The sequence below is a fragment of the Chiloscyllium punctatum genome, chromosome 22 (genome assembly GCF_047496795.1).
Source record: "Chiloscyllium punctatum isolate Juve2018m chromosome 22, sChiPun1.3, whole genome shotgun sequence".
Classification (NCBI taxonomy): Eukaryota; Metazoa; Chordata; class Chondrichthyes; order Orectolobiformes; family Hemiscylliidae; genus Chiloscyllium; species Chiloscyllium punctatum.
In genome coordinates this window covers 45,762,970-45,789,566 of record NC_092760.1, presented here as the reverse complement: position 1 = coordinate 45,789,566, position 26,597 = coordinate 45,762,970, and the positions used below count along the sequence as shown (strand labels likewise).

The following is a 26,597-nucleotide window of genomic DNA, read 5'->3' as shown; positions in this document are numbered from 1 at the left end:
TTTTTTATGTCAATGGAGGCGGAGAGTAGCCTTCCCAATTTGTGTGTGTAAAATCTAGCCTGAGTTCAACTTATTCCCACTGCATCTCTTATGCCTACCTTTCTCTTGCCCTTCAAGCCAAACCAACTCCAAATTTCACCTCTTAAGCTTTCTTCTAATAGCCTCTTGCAATCATGTTGACCTCCCTTATGTACTCTTGAATCCATTCTCATTAAACTCCTGAACATTTCCTACTTCCCTTTTCCCGGCCCCCAGGCAAACTGACTCTGTAGATGGTTTGCCCCTGGAATGATATTCATTTCAAAACTGCTGTCATCCACTACTTGTGCAAATACCCATCCTTGTTACCTCTGACTGTGTAAAATATCATCATACATCCAACCATATGATCATAAGAAATAGATGTAGACCAGTCAGCTCTTTGAGCCAGCAGAGGCATTCAATAAGATTATTGTTGATCTAATTAAGACCGTAACTCCACTCTTTTGCCTCCTTCCTTGCCTCTATGTAAATCAAAAATTGGTCGAACTAGCCTTTGACATATTCAATGACCAAGCTCCCATTGGCTTTGGGGTAAAGAATTCCAAATACTAAAGAGCCTGAAAAAGTTCCTTCCCAACTCCATTTTTAATGGGAGATCTCTCAATTTGTAATGCCCCCCTTCATTCTAGTTAACCCCAAGAGAGAAGTAACAATCACTTAGCATCTAACCTATCAGAGTAGATGTTGGGAAGATGTTTCCATTATTAGGAGAGATTAGGACCCGAGGGCATAGCCATAGAGTAAAGGGAAAGCCTTTTCAAATGGAGATAAGGAGAAACTTCTTCAGCCAGAGAGAGATGAGTCTTTGGAGTTCATTGCCACAGAAGGCTGTGGAGGCCAGGTCATTGACTACTGTATATTTAAAAGACTGAGATAGATAGTTTCCTGAATATCAAGGGGACCAGGGACCTAGAGAGAAAGCAGGAGAATAGGGTTGAGAAACTTATCAACCATGATTGAATGGTGGAGTAAATTTGATGGTCTGAATGGCCTAATTTCTGCTCCTACGTTTTATGGTCAAATGGTCTTTTGGTCCATCTAAATACCTCAAAATCGTGCATGTTTCAGGAAGATTATCTCTGATTATTCTGAACTTCATTGGTACAATCTGTTCAAATTATCCTCCTTAGACAATTACTTTTCTAGGAACCAGCTGAAAAATGTGTTGCTGGAAAAGCGCAGCAGGTCAAGCAGCATCCAAGGAGCAGGAGAATTGACGTTTCGGACATAAGCCTGAAGAAGGGCTTATGCCCGAAACGTCGATTCTCTTGCTCCTTGGATGCTGCTTGACCTGCTGCGCTTTTCCAGCAACACATTTTTCAGCTCTGATCTCCAGCATCTGCAGTCCTCACTTTCTCCTTTCTTAGAAACCAGTCTTATGTACATTCCTCCTTAAGTGAAAAGAACAGAATATTTTTCGTATATACTTTTCACAGAAGTTTTCACATTAATGCCCAATACAGGTGGAGCAAGTGATCATTACTTCTATATTCCATATGCACAGCAATAAAGGCCAGCATTGTGTTCGCATTCTAATTCCTTGCCATTCTTTGCAATATTTCCTGTGACTATTGTCATTGATTCCATCCTTCTACACAAAGCTAGATCATGTTCACATGACCAAATACAATCCCAGCATCCTACTAAACCCTATCTTTGTTTCCAGCCCTAAATCCTGTCTATCAGAAAGACCACCTACTTTGATTCCAGTATAATATTGTTTCAGTTCAAGCCTCAACTGTCTGCTCCTGAAATCCTCTTAAATGCCTTTATGAACTAAAGACATGGCTATTCCAATGTTCTCATACCTGGACCCTCATTGTTCACCCTCCATAAACTTCAGCGTATTGAAAATGTTGTTGCTTGCGTGCTAACCTACACTTAGTCCTATTTGTCCATCGTGTCTCTAGACTGAGGTTCACAGACTCCTGGTGCCTCAGTGACGCACATTTTAAATTTCAAGCTCATGTTCAAATCCCTTCATTTTCCCTCCGGCCAACACCAATTTGAATTTGCAAAGCTCCTCTAACATAGTAAAATATTATGTATCTTCTGGCACTTCACTGGAGTAAAATAAGACAAAATTTGACTCTGAGCGACTTCTGAAGATATTGGGACAGATTATGAAAAATGTTACCAAAGAAAGATGTTTTAGTGAGTTTCACGCACAGGGAGGGGCAATATCATGGTGGAATTTGAAAACAAAGATGAGAAATTTAAGGTTGAGGCGTTGTCAGACTTGGAGTTAATGCAGATCAACAAATACAGGAGCAATGGGTAAACAGCACTTGATGAGAGTTAAGAAACAGCCAGCAGGTTTGGGTGTGCTCATGCTTGTTTGAGTGGAAGATGGGAAGCAAAGCAGGAGATTGTTGGCTTTGTCAGCTCTAGAGATAAAACAAATTGTTGGGCTATTTGCTCTTAGAGGAACCATAAGAAAAAATGTATTGCTGTAAAAGATTGATAAAATTCTCAAAATGGTTGCAAAATTGATCATCAACAACAATCAATAAAATATAACCTGATCACTTATTCAAGACAGCATATTGGAGCACTAATATTTTTAGAACTTGTTATCAACAGTACAGTTTTTATTTATATTGTGAACATAGTGCAATCTGGACTGTTAATATCGAGTCCATGGGGAACTACATCACCTCAGTTTGACTTAGATATTATTGCCTTAAATTGTAGCTCAAGGTGTGAGTACCTCCAGCTGGAAGTGCCCTCTCTGGTGCAGCTGCCTGGCTTGGATGATCAATGTGTTTATCTTGGATGCTAACACTAAACTGCTCAGGAATGTCATGCTGAATTTAGCTATATTTAGCCATTAAATTCAATGTACTCACAATGTACTCTCACCCCAGACCTGCTTCCTGAATTTGAATTATACCTACTGACTCAAATATTGAACCTTCTTGAACAGAAAGTCACATCCTTCAACAACATTATAACCAGGTACACCTATTCTGTTCAAAAGCCCATTAGCCATATTTCTCCATCTTCTAAGAAAATGAATTTATTATCAGGGCTAAAGCTGAGGACTAATTACTACCACACTAACTGAATAGCAATCAGAATGAATAATGTAATGCATGTCAATTAGAGTCATAGAGATGTATAGCACAGAAACAGACCCTTCGGTCCAACTCATCAATTCCGACCAGATATCCAAACCTAATCTAGTCCCATTTGCCAGCATTTGGCCCATAGCCCTCAAAACCCTTCCTAGTCATATACCCATCCAGATGCCATTTAAACGTTGTAATTGTATTAGCCTCCACTACATCCTCTGGCAGCTAATTCCTTACTCGTACCACCCTCTGCGTGAAAAACTAGTCCCTTAGGTCCTTTTTAAATCTTTCCTCTCTCACCTTTAACCTATGCCCTCTAAGTCCGGACTCCCTCACACCTGGGAAAAGACCTTAGGAGAAAGTGAGGATTGCAAATGCTGGAGATCAGAGTCAAAAGGTGTGGCACTGGAAAAGCACAGCAGGTCAGGCTGCATCTGAGGAGCAGGCAAGTTGATGTTTCAGGCATTCCTGATAAAGGGCTTGCACCTAAAACATCAAATCTCCTGCTCTTTGGATGCTGCCTGCCAGGCTATGTTTTTCCAGCACCGCACTCTTTGATTGGGAAAAGACCTTGTCTATTTCCTTATCCAAACCCATCATGGCTTCATAAACCTCTATAAGGTAACTCCTCTGCTTCTGACATTCCAGGGAAAACAGCCCTAGCCTATTCAGCCTCTCACTCTAGCTCAAAACCCCAAACTTGGCAACATTTGTAAATCTTTTCTGAACCTTTCTGAGTTTCCCAACATCCTTCCTATAGCAGGGAGAGCAGAATTGCATGCAGTATTCCAAAACCATGTCCTGTACAGCCTCAGCATGACCTCTCAACTCCTTTACTCAATGCACTGACCAATAAAGGTAAGCATACCAAACACATTCTACACTATCCTATCTGCCTGAGACTCCACTTTCAAGAAACTATGAACCTGCACTCCAAGGTCTCTTTGCTCAGCAATGCACCCCAGGACCTTAACACTAAATGTATAAGTCCTGCCCTGATTTGACTTTCCAAAGTGCAGCACCTCACATTTATCTAAATTAAATACCATCTACTACTCCTCAGCCCATTGGCCCATCTGATCAAGATCTGCTTGCACTCTGAGGTAACCTTCTTCGTTGTCTACTACACCTCCAATTTTGGTGTCATCTGCAAATTTACTAATTATACCTCCTTTGTTCACATCCAAATCATTTATAAAAATAATGAAAAACAGTGGATCCAGCACCGATCCTTGTGGCACACCAGTGGTCACAGGCCACCAGTCTGTAAAGCAACCCTCCACCACCACCTTCTGTCTTCTACCTTCTAGCCAGTTCTACATTCAATGGCTAGTTCTCCATGTACACCGTGTGATCTAACCTTGCTAACCAGTCTACCATGAGAAACCTTATTGAACACCTGACTGCAGTCCATATAGATCATCTCCACCAGTCTGTCCTCACCAATCCCCTTCATTACATTTTCAAAAAAACTCAATCAATTTAATGAGAAATGATTTCCCATGCACAAAGCCTTGTTAACTACCCCAAGTCAGTCCTTTCCAAATACATTTAAATACTCAGGATTCCCTCCAACAACTTGCTCACCACCGATGTCAGTCTCAACAGTTTATAGTTGACTTGTCATTAGATTATTTACAGTGTGGAAACAGGCCCTTCGGCCCAACAAGTCCACACCGACCCGCAACCCACCCAGACCCATTCCCCCACATTTACCCCTTCACCTAATACCATGGGCAATTTAGCATGGCAAATTCACCTAAGCTGCACATTTTTGGACTGTGGGAGGAAACCGGAGCACCCGGAGGAAACCCACGCATAGAATGTGCAAACTCCACACAGTCAGTTGCCTGAGGCAGGAACTAAACCCGGGTCTCTGGCACTGTGAGGCAGCAGTGCTAACCACTGTGCCACCATGCCGCCCACTAACCACCTTTCTGAAATAGTGACACCACGTTAGTCAATCTTCAGTTTTCCAGGACTTCACCTGTGGCTATTAGTGACACAAATATCTCAGCAAGGGGCCTAGCATTCACTTTGCTAGCTTCCCATAGAGTTCTAGGGTATATCTGATCAGATCCTGAGGATTTAGCCACTTTTATGTGTGTTAGGATGTTCAGCACCTCCTCCATAATATGGACATTTTTCAAGATGTTACAATTTATTTCCCCAAGTTCTCTATCTTCCATATCCTTCTTGACAGAAAACACTGATGCAAAATACTCATTTGGTATATCCCCCATCTCCTCTGTTCCACACATAGGTGGCCTTGCTGATGTTTAAGGTGCCCTATTTGCTCCCTAATTACCTTTTTGTCCTTAATGTACTTTTAGAATCCCTTTGGATTCTACTTAACCCTATTTGCTAAAACTATCTCATGTACCCTTTCTGCCCTCCTGATTTCCCTCTTCAGTATACTCCCACTGCTTTTATACTCTTCTGGGAAATCACTTGATTTCTGCTGTCTATACGTGCAATTTGCTTCCTTCTTATTCTTGATCAAAACCTCCAAAATACTTCTGTAAAGGTTTTACACAGAATTTTATTAATTAAAATTGGATGTTCAGGAGCAGTCCTGAAAGTGATTGATAACATTGTGGACCCATTAAAGGAGTTAAAGGCCTCAGTGTTGGAAAAAAACATTCTTTCTAATTTAAATGTATCTCTTGGATGTTGAAACAGTATAGAAGTGATTCTGTTTGACACTGGTACGAAACTAAGAGAAAGGGTGAAATTGGAGGAAACAGAATGTGTTGGAGAAAATACTTAACGGTTTGAATAACTGTGGAAGAAATTTATTGGAGCAATTTGTAAATGCTAGAAATGGGAACATCTGTACTTCATGAATAAGTTTGAAATTGCAGATGATGAAGGTGAACCTGATTTAAGATTCTCTGGGTTCAAATACAATTGAGTATTGCTTAATAAAAGCTTATTTGTCAAAGCTTTTTGTTTCACACTCATCTGAACATTTGCAAGAAACACCAATGTGAAGGGGAAATGACAGTTTATACTTGATGAGGAAAGAGCACTGACTGGTTTGCAAGTGGATTCTGATTTGTAGGCGCCTTCACCATTCTGATCAAAATTGTGGAACTCCTTCCAACAGCATTGTGAGTGTACCTAAACTTTGTGGCATGTAGTCGTTGAAAAAAGTAGCTCATTAACATTTATATAAAGGGCAATTAGGGATGGGCAATAAAAGTTTGCCTAACCAGTGACACCCACATCCCCTGAAAGAATGCATTTAAAAAATTACATCATGATAGAATCACAGTATTAAAGGAATCAGCTCCTGATGTCTGCTTTTCTTTATTTTGTCTGACTAGCAACACTCAAATTAAACAAAAGTGCTTTGACATCTAAATTTCACAAAGTGTCTATGTCTGTAATGAATACCAGTTGAAAAATGCTTGGAATCTTACAAACACTATGAGTTTAGGTAAAATAATATATCTTTGCATTAACATTCATGTTAAACAAACCTTTCTTCAACCATTTGGAGGCAGCAGAGTCATACATTATTTTAGATAATTGACCTGTTGATAGGTATTGATATTCTTCATGTCATAATATTTTCTGCTTTGAATGCAATCTCATATCTGCACTATGTGCCAGCAGCATACGGGGCATACATGCTGCATCTCCTTCAAGCAAAGTGCTCATGTCTGAAAGTCTAAGGGGAACAGTCCTCACTGAAGTGCAGGGAGACACCCATTGGTGAGAGGGTCCAGACCCAGCAAGTCAAATGCAGCCTCTAATATCATTCCAGGAGCTTGAGTAAGGTCATTCAGCCACTCAAGGCAGTTACAGTCTGAGTCCTTTTGCTTGTAGGAGTGAGAAGCCTGATGTCAGACACCCCATCTCCCATCTTGGCTCATGTTACCCTATTGTGGGTCATTTTCTCATTGAATGGGAGAAAGGAGCAGACTGAGTCAGATATAAGTGACTGGCACAACTGATAGTACTGGTGCAGGTGTGGACAAGGTGGTGAGATGTCCCAAGTGAGTGAGTGAATAGTTGGAGCAAAGACCATGTAAGGTTAATAGTATGGGAGGGTTGGGGTAGTTGACAGTGAGTGAGGGAAGATGTTGCATGCAGTGCTGAGTGGTGGAGTAGGAGTCTTGGTGGAAGGCGAGTGCAATAGCAGGGCAAACTTCCAGGGGGCTGGGACTGTGTAAACTTGTTGGCAGCTTGGATCAGATTGGGAGGATCTGGTTTTGTGGCCTCCTATGCTGGTCCTAGGGGAAGAAGGTGGCTCTCATTTACAGCACTCCATCCTCCAAGAGCTCCAGGTCTTTGTCAGAAAAATGGCCAACAATTTCACCTTGCTAGCTAAGTTGGGCCAAACATTATAGACAGTGCAGGACAACTTTAGACTGACAGTGCTTGACCAGGTGCAAGTGGCCTTTTAAAGGTGGATCCAGTGCCAGGATCCTGCGATGCCCTCACAGTGGCGAATATGAATGCCCATTTAGAGTGGAAGAATTAAGTTACAATCAGATATGGGCGCGTCATAGAGATGTGGTAAAAGTTAAAAAGACAAGATAGAAATCCTCTATGAGACTTGATGGAAATGACATTTTTCCAAAAACAGTAAGAGTCTGGGTAGTTTCTGACTGATTTCAAGCCATTATTGCTGCAAATGTGGAAGTGTTTTAAAATCAATGGTGGTGTGGAATTGGCTGAAGATCTTTGTCCTGATTTTAAGGGTTCTGCACAAACCAACTGCTCCCAAGTGAAAACCAAAAGAACTGCAGATGCTGTAAATCAGAAACAAAAACAGAAGTTTGCTGGAAAAGCTCAACAGGTCTGGCAGCATCTGTGAAGATAAATCAGAGTTAACGTTTTGGGTCCGGTGACCGTTCCTCATTGGTTAACTCTGATTTCTCTTTACAGATGCTGCCTACAGCTGAGCTTTTCCAACAAACTTCTGTTTTTGTTTGCAATTGTTTCCAAGCATGGGTGCAGCAGTTTGCATTCTCCTTGGATCACAGCCTATCAGGGAAAACAGGCAAAGGTGAAAACAGAGCAAGATAAGCTGCAAAAGGGTAGAAGGGGAAAGGGACTAAGCCTTTCAGAAGGAAACCAAATCTGCCCAGGACAGAAGAGAGCATGTTGGCAAGCTAGCTGCATTGAAAACAACAGGCACAGGCTATTTCTGCGTTTTGAACCCTGCACCCATTTTGAGGGGACTCGTGAATTGGCTCAATATGCAAAATATCAAACTTTGTTACTCCTGTTAACAAAGCATTTCCTGTTTGTGTTTCAGATTTTTAGCATTTCCAAAACTTAGCTCTGCGTCCAGATCTTCCCTTTCACAAGGTTTCTAATATTCCTGTTATCATTATAGATAAGGCTTTGCCCTTGATGGTGATGAATAGTGATTCCTAGCTGCTAAACTATTAAACTATTACCTTTTATTAAACATTCCTCAATTTATTGACAGCGTAAGGCTTAGTACAAGACTTAATGCAGAACTATCTCTCTCTAGAGATTGCTGTCATGTGATCATGGCTGAAGTACATTGACAATTTACATAGTTAACATTAACCATTTTTGCTACAATAGTGTGGTTAGATTAGATCATCAAACAATTGCGGAATGAAACCTGAATCTGAATTCTTCAAATTTTTATAGTACAGTTCCACTCTCAACAGTGTGTTTATACTAAAAAGACCCGTGGAACTAGATTGCTTACTACTTTGTTGAGCTGACCTCAACTTAAAATGTACAAGGTTGAAATTGGTCCTCTAATTCCCGTGTATGCTCTCGTGCCAGTGGCCTTTGAACAAATCTGACAGAATAGGAGCAGTAATTCAAAAATGACTCATGGCCTTGAAAGAGATCTTAGAAGCTGAGAGCACAAAGAATTGAATAATCAGTCAAGGAAATATTTAAACTATTTGTGAAATGTACGAGGCAAGACGAATTGCATCTCACTGAAACCATGGTAACCATGCTAAATTATGCAGATTATGTCCATGCAATCCCAACATGTTAGCTAGTCTTCGTTTTGTTTAGTTAAATCCTTTCCCACTTGAAACTGATTTATTGTCATATCTTGATTGAAGTTAATATTTCTCTTTCTTTCAGTTTATTTTAAGTGTTCTATTTATTTTTACATATAACCCTGATTTTACTCAGTGTATTTAACTACTGAGAGAATTTTTTAAAGTGATTATTTGTTTGATAAGGTGTGGTTGGGTAGATACATATTGAGCAATATCCCGGTTAAAGTGTTAGTAAGAAATCTCATGGCTGGTGAGCTTGAAGATGGTAAGGTTACATAATTAGCTGGGATGGTGGCATACTAAAAGCACACCACCTTCCCATCTCCACCAGAGTTACATTCTGCTGATGAGATCCATGGTTGGATTTCCCACAGCATCACAAGGTGTGAAGGCCCCACATTGGATGAACTCAGCTGCAGGCAGGCTTGTCACCATTCAACATGTCTAGCAGGTCAAATGTTTGGTATTTTGCCACTGAGTAGGGATGTGAGTCACTTGATCAAAGACAATCATTGCCTGATAAAGGGCTTGGATATGGGTGCCTACTGACAGCCTCTTCTAACTCTTGTTCCTGAGCCCTCTGTCCCTCTCCAAGCACAACTTGAGGACCACACCCATCCCACAATGCATTTCCCTTAATCCTGACTCTATCATGATCCTGGGGGTGGATGGGTAGGGCGTGTTGCAGAGGAAACATAGATTCAGCCTGGGGCCTGTGAGGGGGTGAGGCTGGAGTTTGAGGGGTGTTGAGGATGAGGCAGGTCTTTCCAACTAGCTTATAATGGCGGCATGGTGGCTCAGTGGTTAGCACTGCTGTCTCACAGCACCAGGGTCCCAGGTTCAATTCCAGCCTTGGGTGACTGTGTGGAGTTTGCACATTCTCCCCATGTCTGTGTGGATTTCCTCCGGGTACTCTGGTTTCCTCCCACAGTCCAAAGATGTGCAGGTCAGGTGAATTGGCCATGCTAAATTGCCTGTAGTGTTTGGTGCATTAATCAGAGGGAAATGGGACTGGAGGGGTTATTCTTCAGAGGGTCAGTGTGGACCTGAAGGGCCTGTTTTCACACTGTAGGGAATCTAATCACTTGTAACCAAAGTCTTGCAGCACCGAGTATTGTTTTTTAAGTAACACATCCCTGCTCACAGCAACCCTGCAGCTACCTCTGAATTCTTCCCTGGGGCTGTGGGTCTGGCTCCAGTTGTCATCCTGCCATCCCCACTTCTGTCGGATTCCTGGAAAATCCAACTGCTCATGGCACTTCCTCCTGAGTTGGTTTCCAGAACTAAGAATTTTTCAGACTCTGTCTGGGAGTGAAAATTCAGACCCTGGTGTTTTATTATCTTTCATTGAAGAGCTTCAAAAAAAGTTTCACTTTATGGAACCTACGCTATATTTTCTATCCATTTGTGCACTTTTATGACATCAGAATCAGTTATACTAGGAGAGATTGCATTTATCTAAATACTGTGTGTAACTGGTGGTTGATTGCTTCAACTTTAAATTACATTACAGAAAGTGAAGAATGACTAAAAGAAGTATGATAATGTATGTTCTAAACTTCTCTCAGGCCCTGATTGCTTGCATTGACTTCTACTTGTGGACATATGCTCTCCAGACTTTCAGGAAAGTTATGAAGTTAGTCATAATAGGGAGGTTTATATGCAATGCCAGGAATTAGTCTTGTCATAAGATATAGGAGTAAAATTAAGCCATTCAGCTGATTGAGTCATTCGACCATGCCTGATATGTTTCTCAACCCCATTCTCCTACCTTCTCCCTGTTACCTTTGATCCCCATACCAATCAAGAACCCATCTTTCTCTGTTTTCCCTTTACTTCCTATGATTGGTATGTTTTATAGGAGGCACATGTTTTCTTACCCTTGAGTGTGAATCCCAATTAAATAAGTTCAACTGCAAGATTTTGAGTTTGTTTTTTAAAAGGAAGGCTATTTACCCTCATTCATGCCCGAAAATGACTTAATATTACATACTCACACACACGCAAGTTGAGCAAATTTTGCTCAAGTCAGCCTCTGGTTTAAGATCTCTAGGTTACCATGAAGCAAACTTGGACTTTTAAATGAGGTTGTGATTTTGGAGTTGAAGTTAGGGTCTTGTAAAGCAAATATGTGAGGTTACATAAAGATGAATTTTTAGGAAGTTGATTCTCAGATAAACTAGAAATTAGAACAAGTTGGAGAATCCTCTCTCTGTTGGGAACCCCACATTTAAGCTATTGCCCTTAATTACTTTGGCTATTTGATGGCTTGCAGCTAATTCATGGTCTGCCTTCCTGACCACTGAACTGTAAACTCAATGCCTTTATGATGGAAACACTTCAAGCTAATTTTAAAAGCAGACCACAATATGACTCCATCAGCCTTTGGCATTTAACAAGTTCAGGTCCTTTTTCCAAGCAAGGCAATAGTGTTCTTGTTGATTCCAGCATCCTGTGCTGAGCTTTAACATTTTGAGAGGTTGAGACAATGACCTTGATACACGAGGACTGTGATAGGATCATTCGCTTCCATCTCTCGCCTATTGAATTTCAATCTTCTTTTGTTCAGAATAAATGCTACAGTAAGGTACTCTGGAGAACCTTAATGATTGGCCAGTAGACCAAAAACAGAGAGTTGGAGTAAATCAGCCATTCTCGATTTGGCAGACTGTGCCTGGTGGGGCATTGCAAAGATCAGTACTTGGTCACTGGCAGCTGACAATGTATATCAATGATTTAGACATGGAGACCAAATGCAATATTTCCAAATTTGCAGATGATACAAAGGAAAGTGGACATATGTATTGTCAGAAAGATGTAAATCAGCTTCAGGAGGATTTGGACAAATTTAGCGAATATGGAAGATGGAATATAATGTGGAAAAATGTGAGGTTATCCAATTTGGGAAAAGGGTCAGTGTTCTTAAATGGTAAGAGGTTGGAAAGTGTAGATGTACAAACGGATCTCGAAGTCATTGTCAATAAGTTACTGAAGGCAGTACAGACTCAATGGGCTGAAGGGCCTCTTCTGCACTGTATCAATCTATGATTCAAACATGCAAATGCAGCAAGCTATTAAGAAGGTTACTGGAATATTAGTTTTTATTGTGAGTGGATTGGAGGACACAAGTAGTGAAGTCTTGTTTAAATAGGATAGGAGCCTGATTGAAAAGCACCCAAAGTACTGTGTGCAGTTTTGGTTTCGTTTTCTCGGGAAAAATGTTATTGACATTGAGGGAGTGCCCTGAATGTTCACGAGATTTATTCCCATGATGGCAAGACTGTCCTGTGAAGAGCGATCGGAGAAACTATGCCTGCATTCTTTAGATTTTGGAAGAATGACAGGCGATCTGATTGAAACTTATAAAACACAAAGGGATAGACAGGGTAGAATCGGGTAAGGTTTTTTGCTTGGTTAGGAACCATGGGGCATCATTTAAAAATTAAGAGTCTGCCATTTATGTCTGAGATGAAGAGCTTGTCTGTTTTAGTCTGAGGAGTGTGAACCTTTGGAATTCTTTCCCAAAGAAGACTGTGGAAGGTCAGACCTGAGTATTTTTAAGGTAGAGATCGATAGATTTCTGATGAGCAGTGGCATGCAGGTTTATGAATGGGGAGTAAGAAAAGCTTTGAATTGAATGACCAGCCATGATCATATTGAATGGCGGGCAGATTGAATGGGTTGAATAATTCATTCATGTTCTGATATTCTTATTTTAGAATCCTTTAGTATTGGCCTATCCTTAAAAAAAAGTCTAAATTTCTGGATGATTATGAATGTCCTCATGTAATTAGTTATTTAATTGAGATGTGGTACTGTCTGTAGCTCAAGTGCAAAAGTCACATGATTTGCCGCAGTCATTTTGCTAGCTTATTTCTCGAGGTCATAGAATCATACAGCGTGGAACCGTCATTCAGTCCCACTGGTTCCCAAATTAATCTAGTCCCTACCTACTTTTGGCCCACATCCCTCAAAACCTTTCTATTCATGTACTTATCCAAATGTCTTTTTCATATTTTAATCTTACCTGCATCCATCATATTCTCTGGCTGTTCATTCCACACACTAGTCATTCCCTGTGTAAAAAAGTTGCCTCTCATGTCCTTTTTAAATCTTCCTCCTCTTACCTTAAAAGTGAAAGTTCATTGTATATCTTTGTAGTTGGTATGACAGTCATATTTGCACCATTACAAGAATTGTGACAAGGTTAGGGATTAAGGAATAAGCTACCACCAATCTCACAGGGAGATAAGCCTTGAACATTAAATACAACTTCCTAAGTGCTGTCCTCATCTTGAGAACAAATCTAAAAAACAAGGATACAAAAATTGTCTTTATGTAACACCTTTCACAGTCTTAGCATCTCTCAAAATGTTTTATGATCAGGTAAACACTTCTGTTGTGTTGTAACTGTTTCATTGTAGGAAACATAACAACAAATTTGTACATAGCAAAACATTCAGAAAATAGCAATGTTGATAAGTCAAAAAATTAAACATAAATTATAAGTTTTCTAATGTAATTTGTGATATAGTTTACACGCTAGGAAAATTAGCACTAACCAAGCTGATGCCAGTAAGAAGCTCACAGTTAAATGACACCTCAAGCACCTCACTGCTAAGCATCAATAATGAGACAGATGTTTGTTATTAACTGGAAGTATGATTGACAATCCCACCAGACTCTTCAGTATCATAACAAATTTTCCTAATGCTTTATAATTGCTCTAAAGTGCTGTCATGCAAACTTGTGTCTCATTTCATGTAGTGGCAGTGTCTCTATTTCTGGGCTAGAATATCTGGGTTCACATCCCATTGGCTCAGAGCTGTGTGGTAACTTTACCATACAGGATGATTACATTTTTTTGAAAGCTCAGCAGCTCTGGGATCCTCATTCACAGAACCCAACCCTCATTGTCATAGTAACAGTAGTCATGAGGATGGATCATTGCATAAGTGCACTGAAGGAGATTTGCATCTCATTGCAACTGTATTTTAAGTGCTGTGTGTTGATTTTCCAGAGATTCTGACAACCTAATTAGCACCTCTATGATCTTCCACAATTAAATCATAAGAACACAATTTTCAGGAATTGGATAAGGTGATAAAACAACCCAAACCAACCCTTTGTTGTTTAATCTTAGTTTTGTTTTTATTTATTTGCGGAACGCAAGTTTAAGTTGTTAGGTCAATATGTATTACCTATCCTTAACTGACATTGAGAGAATAGCAGTGTGTTGCCTTCTTCACTTGTTGCAGTCTATGTGTTGGACATCTAGTGTTGTTAGGAAGGGAGCTCCAAGATTTTGATCCAGAGATAGTGAAGGAACATAGTTGCAAGTTGGGATGATGTGTGGCTTGAAGTTGGTAATTATTTGGACTGAACTCTAGTCATTTACAAATGTCTTTTCAAATCTGCTGTAGTCATGTGATGGCTATCATAAGGACACATGCTGTAGGCAGACATTTTAGGTTCACTTTAATGAAGACCTTGTGTTAAACATACTGTTGTGTAGTACACTAAAAACAGTAGTATTTCCAAGAATCTTCTAGTCCTTCTAGATGTGCGAGGCCATGGGTTTGGAAGGTGGAAGGTGGTGTCAAAGGAATGCAGGTGAGTTGCTGCAATCCGTCTTGTAGATAGCTTCTTGAGTGTTATTGATGCTGTGCTCATTCAGGCAACTGGACAGAATATCAACACATTCTTAGTTTGTCACTTGTCGATGCTAGACAGATTTTGGATGGTCACAAGGTGAAATATAATACTCTGCAGAGATTTCTTAGCCTCAGAGCTGCTCTTGTAGCCACAGTACCATTTTACCTATCCACTTTTCTTCCTATCCTCATCAATTAGGGTGTCAACCATGGATTACTGGAAACACAGCTCAGATTCAGAAGGTTGTGGGTGGAAGAGACTTGAATACATAATCCAGCCTGAGCATTCTGCATCTGAGTGCTATGTTGTAAGAGGTGTCATTTTCAATTAAAACATTAAAACAAGGATGCCACTACCTTCTCAAATTGGCATAATAGATCAGATAGCATCGGTTTCCTTTCGGCAATATTAAAGTTGTGTACCAGTAAGTGACTGATTGTAGCCTGATGAATTCACTGACTGCTGTAATTAACAACATTGTGAATGTGACTACACCACATGAACTGCAGAGATTCAAGAATTGTCTCACCACCACCTCTCAAAAACAATTAAGAATGAGTTACAAATGCTGGTTTCGCCACTGATATCCACAACCAGCAAAATGGGAAAAAAGGTTTGTATCTGGCTTTGTATTATCAAAGACTTATCAATCCATTTTTTGGAAGATTGATGAAGCGAATGTGAGGGCATGTGTGAGGATCATAATCTCCATCCTAGGCAACAAGAAGAGCTTATTTGTATACTTCTCGACAATGCTATCATCTGTCTCAATACTATGGAGTAACAATAAACACCTGAATATAAGGGATATGGATCTTGTTGTGATAAAGGCCACAAGATGGAAATATGAAGAGATTTCTTCTCTCAGAGGGTTGATAGACTTCCATTCAGAGAGCAGGAGAGTTTGGGTAACTGACCCTATTTCTTATGTTTTGATGTGTTCGTGTTCCAGTGATGTTAACCATCGAGAATTAATAAGGGAGACTTCACATCTGTGATATCCGCTTTAAATTAATAGCTACAGGATCCTGTTTTCTTTGATGTTTCAATTTCATGGACTGAGGCAACATGACAATATGACAGAAGAACTGCTTGGAATTCATAGTGTCATCATATTTGCATTTGCATAATGCTGTATGTTGCAATATTTCAAAGTGCTTCAAACACGACTTTCTTTGAAGTATAATAACTATGGCCATCTTTCCAGTCATTATTTGCAAAACAGCCTATAGATAAGGGAGAAATGAATGATAGTTAGAACATATCGCTTTAGCGGGATCAATGGAGTGGTTTGGAGGAAAGAGGCAATTTTTATTAGGTCACCAGGAGATGTCTTTCAGTGCCATTATGTAAGGTAAATAGGACAGGGTAAATAGACAAGGGCCTTTCCCTGGGTTGGGGAAGTCCAGAACTAGAGGACATAGTTTAGGGTAAAGGGGAAATATTTAAAAGAGTCCCAAGGCAACTTTTTCATGCAGAGGGTGTGCGTGTATGGAATGAACTGCCAGAGGAAGTAGTGGAGGTTGGTACAGTTACAAAATTTAAAAGGCATCTGGATGGGTACATGAATAGGAAGGGTTTAGAGGGATATGGGCCAAGTGCTGGCAAATGGGACTAGATGAGGTTGGGAATATCTGGTCAGCATGGACGAGCTGGATCGAAGAGTCTGTTTCCATGCTGTACATCTCGATGACTCTATGTACTACAATATCTAAATTCATTAGAGTTGTCTTTGGCATTAGCTTCATACTGAAGTGATCCATAACAACACAAACAGAATGAGTGGCATCTAACAATTACAAAGCTCTCACACTGATTAGATCAGCATGGACCATTGGAAGAACAATGGGAGACAATAACTTTATCATCTCAGACAGTAAGTGGCTTGATGGGAGCATTTGACAGATTTTACCATTTTGAAATGTTGTCTACTTTTCAAATGCCTTGCTATGTTATTTCTGGAGTGTATGTTCTTCCACTGGGGAATGACTATGGCTGGGAAGAATGATTTCCCTAGATTTGTTTTTCAACTAAATGCTCAAAGCATGAAGTTGACTTTTTTATATATGCATAATGTTTTTTTCCCTCTATCCTTCAGGCCATTCAACTACCATCTGACAACAAAAGAAAAAATGAGTTCATTGAATGTTACCACTACTATAAATCCACCCGTCACTAATACCACCCAAATAACCACTACTGGAAGTGGAGGCTTCATTTCCAATTTGATCAATAAAATTCCATGTAAGTATATAAATGTAACATAGTGAATTTATATACAAAGAACCACAAGCATGAGGATGGTTTCCTTCGATTGTAAACAGAGACAAAATGAGCATAAGCATTTCCTTAATGGTCCTCTTCAAATACAAGAATACAAGTGCTGTCAATATTTTCTAACCACCCTGTTCAGAGATATTATTACACACCTCTTGAAGAGGTGGAACTTGAACCCAGACCTCCTGGTCCAGAGGTAGGGATACTACTAATGCACTGCAAATGCCCGTATGCTGTTGAACCTCAAGTTAACTCAGTTGAACTGCAATCAGTCTGGCCAGATGAGTGATGTTCAATGATTAGAACAGAATGAGACCAACTTTCTACGAAAGCATCCTGTTTCTTTCTGCATGGGCTGCTTCACCATCTCAGCCTGTTACTCAGATTTTTGGCTACTTTTCTCAATTTCAAAAGTCAGGATTAAAATTGAGGCTGGAGCAGGACTCCAGTGCAACAATTCCTTGGGTCCTAGAAGAAAAGAAAAAGGCTTCTTCAAGTGACCAAAATTTGTAAATAAATATCTATCTTTTTCGGTTTTGAAAAAAGAACTTGGCTTCTTAATGGTCATAAGTATGGGTCATCAACAGTAATTTAGTTCTTTAATTTCCCTGTTAATGAAAAGTTTGAATTGTCTGATGCTGTTGCAACAAAGCCATTAGCTATGTATTTAAATGAATGAATTAGCATCTAACCACCAATGAAATGCAATTATCATAAACCTTTCCTGTTATTGTTGCTATTAACTTTAGTATACTAATGGGAGCTACGATCAAACATTGAGTTAAAGGAGATATGTTTAACTTCAACTATCTGTTAGGGAACTGGTAAGATTAAATAAAATACATTTACCTGAACTTTCTAAAAATTAATGCAGAGTGATACCTGGTGGGCATTGCACTCTAACCCATTGGGTGGGTGGGGTTAAAGTAAAAATTAATGCCAAAGAGTGATTCCATCTTCCTTCTTCAGAATTATTGACATTAGGTATTCACAATATGTGTTTTGTTCAAATCTAATCATTTTAATTCTTAACTAACTATTAAAATGTTTTGTTTGGTTCTTAGTAAATACTTAATGAGGTCATAGGTTCTTTAATAGATTATGACCAGACTGGAGAAGTTTAGCGAATTTGCTTTTTAATTCCCGCATCTCTACCAAAGCAGTTTATTGAATGTCCCTGCAGTCTTGACTTTCCTTTCCAATAAACATTGATCAAACTCTTTATTGCATGTTTCAGCTGATCTGTTCTGAGGACAAATACTTCTTGAAGGATTTGAATGTTGCTCATTGAAGACCTGAATTATTTTCTGTAGTACAATGATAAAGTTGCTTAATAGCTTAGAACCTATCAGTCCACTTCCATTTTGACACAGAGTCATAGAACATAGAACATAGAACATAGAAGAATACAGCACAGTACAGGCCCTTTGGCTCTCGATGTTGCGCCGATCCAAGCCCACTTAACCTACACCAGCCCACTATCCTCCATATGCCTATCCAATGCCCGCTTAAATGCCCATAAAGAGGGAGAGTCCACCACTGCTACTGGCAGGGCATTCCATGAACTTACAACTCGCTGAGTAAAGAACCTACCCCTGACATCTGTCCTATACCTACCACCCCTTAATTTAAAGCTATGCCCCCTCGGAATAGCTGACTCCATACGTGGAAAAAGGTTCTCACAGTCAACCCTGTCTAAACCCCTAATCATCTTGTACACCTCTATCAAGTCACCCCTAAACCTTCTTTTCTCCAATGAAAACAACCCCAAGTGCCTCAGCCTTTCCTCATACGATCTTCCTACCATACCAGGCAACATCCTGGTAAACCTCCTCTGCACCCGTTCCAGTGCCTCCACATCCTTCCTATAGTATGGTGACCAAAACTGCACACAATACTCCAGATGCGGCCGCACCAGAGTCTTATACAACTGCAACATGACCTCAGGACTCCGGAACTCAATTCCTCTACCAATAAAAGCCAGTACGCCATATGCCTTCTTCACTGCACTATTTACCTGAGTGACAACTTTCAAAGATCTGTGTACATGGACACCAAGATCCCTCTGCTCATCCACACTACCAAGTATCCGACCATTAGCCCAGTACTCCATCTTTTTGTTACTCTTACCAAAGTGAATCACCTCACACTTAGCTACATTGAACTCCATTTGCCACCTTTCTGCCCAGCTCTGCAGCTTATCTATATCCCGCTGTAACCTGCCACATCCTTCCTCACTGTCAACAACTCCTCCAACTTTTGTATCATCCAAAAACTTGCTCACCCAACCTTCTAACCTTTCCTCCAGGTCATTTATAGAAATGACAAACAGCAATGGTCCTAAAACAGATCCTTGCGGAACACCGCTAGTAATGGCACTCCAAGATGAACCTTTACCATCAACTACTACCCTATGTCTTCTTCCAGCCAGCCAATTCCTAATCCAAACCTCCAACTCACCCTCAATGCCATACCTCCATAGAGATGTACAGCACAGAAACAGACCCTGTGGTCCAACCCATCCAAGCCGACCAGATATCCCAACCTAATTTAATCTCACTTGCCAGCACCCAGCCCATATTCCTCCAAACCATTCCTAATCATATACCCATCTAGATGCTTTTAAAATGTTGCAATTGTACCAGCCTCTAACACTTCCTCTGGCAGCTCATTCCATACATGCACCACCCTCTGTGTGAAAACGTTACCTCTTCAGTCTCTTTTATATCTTTCCCCTCTTACCCTAAACCTATGCCCTCTAGTTCTAGACTCCCCGACCCCAGGGAAAAGACTTTGTCTATTTATCTCATCCATGCCCCCCATGATTTTGTAAACCTCTATAAGGTCACCTCTCAGCCTCCGATACTCCAGGGAAAACAGCTCCAGCCTATTCAACCTCTCCCTTTAGCTAAAATCTTCCAACCCTGGCAATATGCTTGTAAATCTTTTCTGAACCCTTTCAAGTTTCACAACACCCTTTCAATAGGAAGTAGACCAGAATTGCATGCAATATTTTAAATGCGGCTAACCAATGTCCTGTACAGCCACAACATGACCTCCCAACCCCTATAGTCAATACTCTGACCAATAAAGGAAAGCATACCAAATGCCTTCTTCACTATCCAACTACCTGCGACTCCACCTTCAAATAACTGTGAACCTGCACTCCAAGGTCGCTTTGTTCAGCAACACTCCCTCGGACCTTACCATTAAGTGTATAAGTCCTGCTAAGATTTGCTTTCCCAAAATGCAACACCTCGCATTTATCTAAACTAAATTCCATCTGCCACTCCTTAGCTCATTGGCCCATCTGATCAAGATCCTGTTGTAATCTGAGGTAACCTTCTTCACTGTCCACTACACCCTCAATTTTGGTGTCATTTCAAACTTACTAACTATATCTCCTATGTTCACATCCAAATCATTTATATAAATGACAAAAAGTAGTGGACCCAGCACCGATCCTTGTGGCACTCCACTAGTCACAGGCCTCCAGTCTGAAAAGCAACACCCTATCACCACCCTCTGTCTTCTACATGCTGATTCTATAACTGATATAAGACTGAGTGACAATTTTCTGTTCAATCACCCCTTTTAGTATATTCTGCTAAATCTCTTGAAAGTAAGGTCACATATTTGTTTTTTTCAAAAATATGCATTATTCATAATATTTGTCAAGATACATTATAAAACATTTCATTAGAAAACTGCAGAAATTGCAAAAAAATCAATTTTATCCATCAGCATACCCCATTCTAAGTAGCCTCAACAAAATTGTTAATGTCTTAATATTTACAACATACAATGCATGTCAGGTATTGGACCCAAGGGCAAAACATTTCAAAGTGAAAATTACAGAAAGTGTAATGGAAATAAACTTTTCTCCATGCACCATGTTCCATTCTGAGGTGGTTCATAACGACTTCAATACTCTCAATGTTCACAATGTACATACCTTGTTAGCACATAGTCTGAAGAGTTCCAAAGATTCCTGCCCCTCTGTCTACCATGGCTGAAGTGCCTTTGATAACAATTTTTCTTGAGTGCATTCCTTAGCATGTAGGCCTGGATGTCAGAGCATGCTGTCTGCTACACTCAGTCAAAGACAATTCTATGCACTGAAAGACAGGTTTCTGGCAGATATAAGACCATCTTTAACCAGTTTGATAATCTTCTAGCTGTAGCTGTTGTTTGCCTCGATGTGCATAAAGCAAGAACCACGCATATTGGAGTTGCTCACAATGAAGCTTAACGGAAATAATTGCAACTATTTGCAGATCTTGTTTGCAAGGGCATATGTCAAAGGAATTGGACAAAGGCCTCTTCCTTCCATATGCACCTGCTGGGCAATGTATGGAGGAGTTGAGACTTCTGACATATAGAAAAAAATCTGACAGATGGCCTACAATGCAATTCCCATTTCTTTTTCCTCCACTACTGTTAATGCTGTACATGACTGCAACAAAATAGATTTTCTATGGTATATCCTGAAAAATGTAGGCCCACAAAATTTCAAAAAGTTGTTTATCTTTAAGCATTGAGAAATGATTGTGTGCCATAATTAAGTGAGTCATTTTAGAAATAGGATACTCTTAAGCATTGTGTGGACATTCTGCTGCAGCGTGTAGCATTCTGATATCCTAGTAAAGTGCCGCAACAAGATTCCACCTATTTGTTACACAGGTACATCAACAGTGTCACCAATGATACATTTATCTCAAATTCTTGATTACCCAGGAAATTGGATGAGGTCAAGGATGTATGTCACCAGGAGGCTATTGCTGAGGCAGAGAGTAGGATGAGGAAACTCAAGTGCTTATTGTGTTTATGAATTATTTCACTTAATAAGCAATATTAAATTAAACTCAAAGGACAATGCTTGTGAAAAAAAAAGCCAAAACTTGCTTGCTTCAGTTTACAATTAATTCAATTTTCATTTTATTTTTAATGGATCATTCTCCCAGCACTGATTCCTAATTTCCTTGGGACTTTTAAGCATTGTATGTTAAGCAACTGAGAATGCAGAAAGTTTATGTGCTAACGTTATGTTGATTGCTAATTGATCTCCAGGGTAATGCACATAGGAAGTTAATAGATGCAGTGGTTTAAAATATTTGCTGTCTCCTGCTGCAAACTGTTTAACACATTGGAGTGACATTTTTGCTTCAAACGTCCATGCATAAAATTTCAATCTTACTTTTAAATTAAACCTGATGTACTAAATTATAGATATGCATTTTTTATTGATTATGTAAAATAAGTAAGAATTTTATTACTAAAACCAGCCTACTTACAAAAAAGAGAAACAAATACAATGAATTTCATCATTCTCGTGCTGGCAGCTTTTCTGATGGGTAAAATTTCCTGGGTAGCCTCCCAGCCACCATTTCCACCTGCTCCCAGACTGTCCGCAAATTTACTTGGGGTGCCTGAAACTTAGGGCAACCCACTTGCCCATGCTTCTTGTGGACCTGTGAAATTATGTCAAGCTGATCAATTTGTTGTTATATTGCTATTTGTTTTCTTCTAGCATACTGGATCAGATTTTACAGTGAACTCGGAATTAGGAGCAGGAGTGGGCTCTTTGGCTCTTCAAGCCTTTTCCACCACCTGATGAGATCATGGATGATCAGGTTATGGTCTCAACTCCACTTTCCTGTCTGCCTTTTGTAAACTTTGATTCCCTTGTCTATTAAAAATATATCCAGTTCCACCTTGAATAAATTCAATGACGTATTCTCCACTGTTTAGAAGGGAAGACAATTCCACTCTCAAATGATCCTCTGAGGGAAAACAATTCTCCTCATCTCCAACTTTAGCGTTAGACTTCGTATTCTTAAACTCTGTCCCTTAGTTATCCTTTCTACTCCAGGGGAAAACATCCACTTAGAATCTACCCCAACAAGTCCCTCAGGATCTGATGTGTTTCAATAAGATAAGTTTGCATTCTTCCAAACTTCAATGGGCAATGGTCAAAACTGTTCAGCCTTTCTTCATCCCAGAAGTGAGTTAAGCAAACTTTCATTGAACTGCTTCTAACATTTCTTTTCAAACAAGCAGACCAAAGTTGCAAATAGCAACCTGGATGTGGTCACACCAACACTTTGTACAGCTGCAAAAGAATAGCCCTATTCTTAAATTCTATTCCCTAGGCACAAATTGCCAACATGCCATTTGCCTTCCTAAACACTTGTAAATAAAGTTTTTGTGATTTGAATATTAGCACATGCTGAATACTCTGTAGCCCCATGTTCTGCAATGTCTCTCCATTTAAATATTATACTGTTTTTCTATTCTTCTATTAAGTCCATTTCTCTCCAGAATCTTTCCTTGTCTTGTTCTCTTAGAATCCTGGCCAGTGAATGGAGGAAGTCTCCCCATTTTAGACAGAATGGACCAGTACTCCAAAGACCATTTTAAGACCTTCCAAATGTGACCATTATTGGAAACTAGCCATGGCTGATACTGTAGCTATATGCAGGCTCTTCTGTTGAGGGGTTCCCTTGTGTATTCTTGTGCTGCATGCTATGCTTCAGCTAATAAAGGCAAGTATCCAATATGTCGTCTTGACTGCCTTATCTACCTGCCCAACTTCCAGGGTTATATGGATGTGTATACTAATGTCCCTTGTCAATACTTTCCGGAGTCCTACCATTCATGGAATAATCTCTTGCCTTGTTTCACCTCCCTAACTGGAGAACCTCATAATTTTATAAGTTGAGTTTCATTTGTCACTGTTCCGCTCATGAGACCAGTCCACTAATATCCTCCTGCAGTTCATAGCTACCCTTCTTGCTACTTACTAGCAGAACAATTTTTGTGTCATCCACAAACTTCTTGATCATATCCCTACATTTCTGTCTACTCCTCAAATAGCAAGGACCCCAGCACTGAGCCCTGAAGAACCCCCACTAGAAACAAGCATCCAGTCACAGAACAATGAAAGAAAAGGCACAAAGGGCAGAGAAGACTACAGCACAGGAACATGCTCCTTCCAGTCTATATTGACATATTCTAAACTAAAAACCTTTTGTCTCTACATAGTCCATATCCCTCTATTCCTTGCCTATTCATGTACCTGTCAAAATGCCTCTTAAATCATTGTATCTGCTTTTCCATCTCCTCTGGCAGTGCATTCCAAGCACTAATCAACCTTAGTGTAAAAGCACATCTCCTTTGAACTTTCGCCATTTTATTTTAAAACTATGCCCCCTGGTATTAACATTTCTAACCTGGGAAAAAGACCAGCCAACCATTCTATACATGACTCTCATAACTCAGGAAGCTTCTTTCCAGTTGTCCCTTCACCTCTGATGTTCAAGGGAAAACAACAAAGTTGTCCAATGGTTAATACCCTCCAAATCAGGCAAGAAGTGGGTGAGCTATTTTTGTAGCCTGGCCTTCTGATAGTGTGATAACTAGAACTCTATTCAATATTCCAATTGTGGCATAACTAAAATTCTATACACCTGCAACATGACTTACCAATGTTTATGCTCTATGCTCTGACTGATGAAGGCAAGCGAGACGCTTTCTTGATCACCTTGTCCACTTGTGTTGCCACTTTTAGGAAATTGTGGACCTGTCTGTTTCAATCCATCTGTCATTTACTCTATCCTTCCCCCCACATTAGACTTTGCAAAATACATCACTCTGCATTTATCCAGATTAAATTCCATTTACTATTTCTCTCCCCAAGTCTCCAGCCTACCTGTATCCTGCTGTATCTTCTGGCAATCCTCCCCACTATCCGCAGCTCCTCCAATCTTTGTGTCATTCTCAAACTTACTAATCAGGCTACCTATATTCCACTCCAAATCATTGAAATATATTACAAACAACAAGAGTCCCAGCAATCCTCCCTGCAGAACACCATTAGTCACCGATCTCCAGTCAAAATAACACACTTCCATTGTTACTCTCTGTCTATGACCAAGTCATTTTTATATCCTGTACCTTACCAGATCACCATGGATCCCATGTGGCTTTACCTCCTGTATTGACCATAAGGGACCTTGTCAGTGGCTTTGCTAAACTCCATGCAGACAACATCCACCACCCTGTCCTCACTAATAATCTTTGTCACTTCTTTAAAAAGCCTCAATCAAATTTATGACAAACAACCTCCTATCCATAAAGTTGTGCTGTTTATTACTAATAAGTCCATATTTTCCCAAATGTGAATAAATTCTATCCCTATGAACCTTCTCCAATAATTTCCCTATTACTAATGTCAAGTTCACTGGACTTGTAATTTCCCAGATTATTCCTGACACTCTTATTAAACAAAGAAACAACATTGGCTATTTTCCAGGCCTCTGGCACCTCTCCTGTGACTATAGATGATACAAAGATTTCATGCAAGGCTCCAACAATTTCCTCCATCACCTCTCTCAGTATTCCATCAGGTCTTGGGGACTTGTCTACCTCACAACACTTAACATCTTAATCCTTTTTATATCGACATGCCCTAGAAAATCAACATACCCCTCTCTAGACTCACCATCCACCATGTCCTTTGCCATTGTGAATACTAATGCAAAGTATTTGTTAAAGACTTCACCCTCTCCCTCCAGCTCCATGCATTAATTTCCTTTTTTGGCATTGAGTGGACCTACCCTTTGCCTGCTTACCCATTTGCTTCTTATAAAGGTATAAAATGCCACGGGGATCTTCCTTAATCCTGTTTGCCAAGGATATTTCATGACCCCCTTTAGCCCTCCTAGCTCTTTGTTTAATTTCTTTCCTGCCTTTTTTCCACATTCTTTGAAGGCTCTGTCTTTCTTCAAGTTCCTAATGTATGCCTCTTTTTTTCTTCTGGAGCATGCTCACAATTTCTCTTGCCATCAAAGGTTCCTGAATTTTGCTACATTGATCCTTAATTTTCACAGGATCACACTGGTTTTGAACTGTAATCAACTGACATATAAAACATTCTCACAGATATACATTTACCCTCAAACAGCTATCCCCTATCTACCTTCCCCATTTCTGCCTAATATTGTCATAGATAGCCTTCCCCCAATTTAATACTTTCACCAGAGGTCTACCCTTATCCTAATGCATAGGTACCTGTGATAGTCCCTCCCTGCCTTCCCTCAGTAGCCTGGGATACTTCTCAAACAGGCCTGCAGATTCATTCAAACCCACTAAATCTGTTAGCACCTGATCTCTTGCTATGTTAGCTTCATCTCATTGTTCTCTGTGATGTAGTTACCTGTGTATCTTTTCTTCATAATGAAGACTAAAGCAAAGTAATCACTGAGGGACAGTACCCATGTCTTCTGAGATCACACACAGATTATCTCTATGGTCTGTAATGAGCCATAGCTCTTTCCCTAGTTATTTTCTTGTTATTGAACTCAGAAAATTTTGAAATGGAGAAATGCAAAGCAGCTGCTCAAATTCTAGATTGAGCTAAGACTGACTTCAATGAAGTGTGACAGGAACCATCTTCAGTAAACTTGGAAAATCTGCTAAGGGATGAAGATCATCATGTCAATGACAGTGGTCTAACAATCAATCAATATCAGGG

At 40.0% G+C, this 26,597-nt stretch overlaps 1 protein-coding gene across 1 annotated transcript in view; it reads left to right on the top strand.

Moving 5' to 3' along the window:
- syt8 (synaptotagmin VIII) overlaps positions 1–26,597 on the top strand; it is a 75,165-nt gene that overhangs the window by 29,455 nt on the left and 19,113 nt on the right. The window contains exon 2 of the mRNA XM_072592216.1: positions 16,884–17,029. Coding sequence (XP_072448317.1) covers positions 16,918–17,029 — 112 coding nt within the window. The 5' untranslated portion in view covers positions 16,884–16,917. The remainder of the gene's footprint in view (positions 1–16,883; positions 17,030–26,597) is intronic.